Here is a 6,000-nt window from a genome sequence, read left to right on the forward strand (position 1 = left end):
CATATTCAAAATAAAGTGAGCTATATATGAGGGGGGTATTAATAATTCCCAACTCCAAAGTGGATGATCTCAATATCTTGCATAGATATTGAATGACATTTGCGAGAAATCAGAATAGAATCATAGTTGGAAGGCACATCCAGGGTCATCTAGTCCAACCCATGCACAATGCAGGAAATTCACAACTACCTCCCCACCCACACCCCCAGTGACCCCTGCTCCATGCCCAGAAGATTACAAAAAAAAATCTCCATGATCCTTGGCCAAAGTGGCCTTGAGAAAATTGCTTCCTGACTCCAAAGTGGTGATCAGCATTTCCCTGGGCATGTAAGAAAGGGCCACAAGAACTAAGCAGTAATGCAACCCTTCCTGCCCTCCCTCTCATGATCTGCCTAATTCACAGAATCTGCAGGACCTCAGTGGGGGTACAATGCCAGACCTCACCCTCCAAAGCCTTCCTGTAGTCTGGAGATGAGCTGTATTCTGGGGGATCCCCAGTTCCCACGCTGAGGCTGGCGTCCTTTGACTCCATACAAATTTGAACAACTGACCTAGAGGATGCGGTGGTAGCAGAGGAGAAAGATGTTTGCCCATATCCCTAACCTCTTCAGTTCCCTCAATCCATTATTTAACTAAAGAGCTGGTGTTTGAGAAGAGGACCACTAGCAGTGACCCTATCCAGGATTTCAAGGTCTTCACCAACCACATTCTAGAAACCACTAAGATGCATAAGTATCTGAGGGGGGAAACCGATGGAGGTAGACCCTTGCTGTGGGAGGTCAATGGGGCCAACATTGCCTTTTGTGATCTGACTAGGACATGGGTTCTGTTACCAACTCCTGCACCAGATCTGTAGAATCCTACATGGTACAAAAAAAAGGAGCATCTAGTGTATGCCAAGGGTTGCCACCTCCAGGTTGTCAGTTCCTGGGAATCTCGGGGCAGCGTCTGGGAACAGTGGGGAGGGGGGAGGAGCCCAGCAGGAACGTGGTGCCATAGTCTCTTCTCTCCATAGCTGCCATTTTCTGCAGAAGAGCTGATCTCTGTACTCTGGGGATCAGTCATAACTCCGGGAGAACTCTAGGCTCCACACGGAGGTTGGCAATTCTATGTATGCTCTTCCCTGCGTGCTGGTCACAACACACCAGGGCAGCCATGTAGGTATGACCTGGGTCTGAGAAGGTGGTCTTTGTTCTAGACCCCCTGAGCCTGGGGATCTCCCAACACCAACTCCAAGATAATCTCAGCCAGGATGGCTTCTAGCAAGGTACTCATATAGTGCTGATACTCTCTAAACCTTCCCGCTATCCACCAATAACACACTAAGGCAGATCCAGACATCCATCCCACCAAATCAAGCAGCAGCAATACAGTCCGATCCCCAAAACTATTCTGACAAGAGAGACAAAATTGTAATGCCAAAGTGCCAGAACTCCACCCTGGAGGTCTGCTATGAAAATATTTACTTACCCATTTTAATACGAGACATTTTCCCCATTGGGAAAGTACAGTTTTCGCTCCCTTTCTGCTGATAATTCTGGTTGTATATTTTGGATCATCTTCTACTCATTTTATTATACAGTGCTTACAGCTTTTGACCCAAGAGCCAAGGCTCTGCTTTTGGATGCTGCGACAGACCTTGGGATCTAGGGGTACAGTAAAGCCAGTCGAAAGCCAGTCGAATCTGACTCTAGGGGCCGATGCTTATCTCTGTTTCCAAGCCGAAGAGTCAGCGCTGTCCAAAGACTTCTCTGTGGTCATGTGGCTGGCGTGACTAAACGCCGAGGCACACAGAACGCTGTTACCTCCCCAATGAAGCTGTATCTATTTATCTACTTGCAATTTCTTGCTTTCGAACTGCTCAGTTGGCAGGAGTTGGGGCCAGAGATGGGAGCTCACTCCGTCACGCGGCACTTGGGTCTTGAACTGCCAAGCTGCAGACCAGAAGGTCTGCACTGCAGCTTCAGCGTGTGTTAACCTCGGAGCCACCGCGGCCCCATAGGGGTACAGTACGGAGCAGCAAAAGGTCTTGGGAGGAATTCTAGCAGGTGTTGCTGAGGTTTAATTCTCTCTGGAGTAGAGAATCTGAACATAAAAATGAATGGTGCAGCATGATTAGCAGGATGTCAAGTGAAACACACTCTTGATTGTATAATATTTCATTAGTTGGGCTACAAAGCTCATGTGTGCCAAATTCAAACAAGAAAATTACATTCCAGTGTATAGCAAAATTCAGAGTACATGTGTTTTTCTTTTACATTTGTTTTTACAGTGCTGCATGTCAAAAATACAGTTGCGACTTCATATAAATACATGCGTTCAGTGCGTCTATTTACAATGTGCGGGCTATATAAATTACTTTGAGACTGCTGTGTCAAAGTCCATCCTCCAGTCGCTTCCTTATTGGTCTGTTCACAGTGCTGTCCTAATGGCTCAAGATAAATTACAGCAGTGTCTGATCCGGCCAATCACTACGTACACATTTTTTCCTATGCTCTACATATCAAGATGCACTATGTTCCATGACGCCCATAGCGGCCATGTTGATACGACTGGCTTTAGATCTGCCAGCTACTTAAAATTCTCTAGGAGACTCTGTGATAAAATATAAAAGCACGTTCTTTGATGCAAGACAGAGTCGCTGATCAGTGCTCACTATCAAACAGGTACGTTTAAAAGAATGTCTGGGGTTATGAACTAGCAGCAATATTTATAGCTTCTACCAGCCACTGAGAGATGCTGGCTTTTCAAGACGATCCCCTGAAAGCAATGACGTAGCCACAGCTGGCTCTCACGCAAGAGTCATTCTTCATCTTATCTACTGACTTCATGGATACCCTACCTTTCACTCCAATGAGGACCCAAAACAGCTTACATCACTCTCTTGTCCTCGATTTTATCCTCAAGACAACCCTGAGTGTAACTGGTCCGGGTTTATCCAGCATACTTCTATGGCAGAGTGGGGATTCAAACCTGGTACTTCCAGATCCTAGTCGGACACTGTCGAACTGCTACACCACACCAGTTCGTCGTGCTTGAATAGTAATAACTATTATCTGAAATTAGAAATGAGAAAAAGACTTCTGCACCCTTCATGTGTAGATGAGTAGTCAAGTGGGGATTTTCCGGCCTACATTTTTCTCCTTGGCAACTCTCATGGATGTCCAGTTCAGACAGAGTACTGCATAAGTAACTAAGGAAATGATGGATATCTCGGTAAAACTCTTCTCCTTGCAAAAATATTACATGCTTATTGCTTTGTCCCTTTGTGGTCCATTCAGCAGCATCTAGGATCTGTCCTTTAACAAGAAAGGGCACACAGCAGCATCTCTGGCAGGCTCTGCTGTGACCTTCTGTGCTTCTGTCGTTCCTTCTCAAGAAGCATCCTCTGATATAGCATAAATCTTTTGAAGGAGATCTTGAAATGTAGGACGTCTATCAGGGTTCTAGAAATTTTAAAAAAGGCTTTGTTAGAACTGGCTGATTCTTAAAGTCCCATTACAAATAATGCGGTGAAGCAACAATAGCAGGCAAACAGACACAGATGCGTTAGACATAGGATATTTCAGGAGTGCTGTGCTACTTGTTCAATCAGGAATCAAACTAAGTTAAAAATTTATTTTTGTATAAAAACAGAGAACTTTTAAAAGTCATCTATGAAAAGTCTACAAGAGAACACAATGTGAATAGTAAACCTTTGACAACATACTGAATAGTAAATAGTTTCTCATATTCACAAGGACTGCTCTTTCCAAGTCATGTGGTCCATTCCTCACTTATTGTAAGAACTCTTGCAATATTAGGATAAATCCATTGACACTAATAGAAGACAACGTTTTTTTTGCTAGTGGGTAATTTTCATATAGCTGAGACGAGATACTCCATGATTTATAGATTTGTATCCTGACTCTTAATTATAAAGTCGCCCAAGGTGGCTTACAGTTTTAGAAACAGTAGGTTGCTTTCCTTGAGAACAATTCTGTTGGCCTGAATGGCCCCCTTATACAACAGATAGACTATAATAGCCAAAATCAAAATTGTTCATAAATAAAAGATGATCAAGCTGGACTCACAAATGTGTGACAGATATTATTACAGAATATAAAAATGGCACATCCTTAAAAGCCCCCTCCTGGCTATTAGGCTTGCCAAGTCCCCCCGGGGGCAGGGAAACCCCCGCCCCAGAGGCCCACTCCTCGCCGCCAGCGGATCGGGCCCTGGGGGGAATCCCACCCCAACGTGCACGTCACCTGGAAGTGACGCAACCACGCTGGGCACGCTGGGGGCAGGGCCACAGTCATCCGAGGGGAAACTCTATGGTTTCCCCTCGGATGGTCGTGGCCCCGTCCCCAGCGTCGTCATGTCACTTCCGGGTGACGTGCGTGCAATGCGCGTGTGCATGCACTCCAGCTGCCAGCCAGGAGTCCCCCGCTGCGGCTCAAAAAGCACTCGGCAACCCTACTGATTATTCATTTCTAAAGCAATCTATTCTGTATTATTAAAAAATATATAATTGTGATTCCCCCCGCCTCCCCCCCCCCATTTTGTATTTCTACCAAGTTAGACCTCCTTGTTGTTACAATTCAGGAGCCATCAAAATTTCATTCTGGACTTCATTTCCCAATCTTGCACTGTATGATTTGTTCCTTAGTCCACAAAACATGCCTATCATCTCCCTCACCTCTTGCTTCATGCTTGTTTTCTCCCATTTCTTTTGTGTTTCAAATGCTCTCTGATATCCTAACAGCACAACCTAGGCAGAGACACAGCCTTCTAAGTCCATTGAAGCACTGTAAACTGTGCCTTCTTTGTGCCTGACATTCTGAAAGAGAGATGAAGGACCAATCGTTGTATGGCACTACGGCCAACAAAACAGAACACTCCTTTGGTCCTTCGTTGTGGCAATCAGTTGCCGTGGCTAAGCTGGTTCAACTGCAGAAGCTGTATGGAGACATATAACTGACGTATATAGTAATGTACCCATACCTCTTGCCAACACATCATCATCACATCATACACGTTCTTAGAGGCTAACTTCGGCCGAAATAGACGGTGCCCTTGGCTAATCATAGTCACCACTTCGTAGTTTGTGTTTGTCTCAAAAGGCATTTTGCCTTCAGTAAACACCTCCCACATGGTAACCCCTGGAAAATTAAAAACAAACAAACATATGTTCATGATCATAGAAGATTTCAAACAAGAACACAAATCTATATTCTAGAATAGCATATATGTTAATCCTAAAAATCTAACGAATAGCACATATGTTAATCCTAAAAATCTGATAGAAAGCAAAGCCAGTGGGACTGAAACAAATAATTAGGCATTGCGGAATTAATTTTGTAATCTCAGCGAAAGTCTGAGGGTCTAGTTACACAGTCTTGGCCTGGACCCTTTTTTGCGCAATCTCACCCAACACCCTTCCTTATTGTAGCCCCCATCCCACATGGCTTTTATCCATGCAGATCACGATTCCCAGAATAGCCTCCAAGGGGACCTCATCCTCCCTTCACCAGTGGTAAAGTTGGTTGGATCTAATCCCATATTTCTAACATTATGACCTGACTTACAGGTAGAGGTGGGAAGGCCCAGGAAATTTTTCCCAATGGAAAAATGAAATTTGCTGGTGTACTGAAAAGGAAAACCTCTGATGGAATATTTTCTCTGTTAGAATGAATGCAATACTTTCTAAGACAAATCTGCGGGAAGGGGAAACCCTACTATATCCTTACATTAAAAAAACCTAAAACCCACCCTGACTGGGATAGCTCAGGCAAGCCTAATCTTGTCAGATCTCAGAAGCTAAGCAGGGCCGACCCTGGCAAGTACTTGGACGGGAGACCTCCAAGGAATACCACGGCTAGGAGCCAGAGGAAAGCTATCAAGCCACCTCTCTGAATGTCCTTGTCTCCAACCCCCACTAGGGGTCGCCAGAAGTCAGCCATGACTTCCAGACATGTGCGCGCACGCACACAAATTAAAAAAAAAAACCCACCCCAA

The 6,000-nt window shown here is 44.8% G+C and overlaps 1 protein-coding gene across 1 annotated transcript in view; it reads right to left on the minus strand.

The window, feature by feature from the left end:
• Positions 1 to 2,933: 2,933 nt before the first annotated feature.
• Positions 2,934 to 6,000, minus strand: part of TEC (tec protein tyrosine kinase) — an 82,662-nt gene continuing 79,595 nt past the window's right edge. The window contains exons 18-19 of the mRNA XM_015412864.1: positions 4,987 to 5,182; positions 2,934 to 3,446 (exon numbers count right to left, since the gene is read on the minus strand). Coding sequence (XP_015268350.1) covers positions 3,375 to 3,446; positions 4,987 to 5,182 — 268 coding nt within the window. The 3' untranslated portion in view covers positions 2,934 to 3,374. The remainder of the gene's footprint in view (positions 3,447 to 4,986; positions 5,183 to 6,000) is intronic.

The sequence above is a fragment of the Gekko japonicus genome, unplaced genomic scaffold (assembly GCF_001447785.1).
Source record: "Gekko japonicus isolate JY-2015 unplaced genomic scaffold, Gekko_japonicus_V1.1 scaffold1332, whole genome shotgun sequence".
Lineage (NCBI taxonomy): Eukaryota > Metazoa > Chordata > Lepidosauria > Squamata > Gekkonidae > Gekko > Gekko japonicus.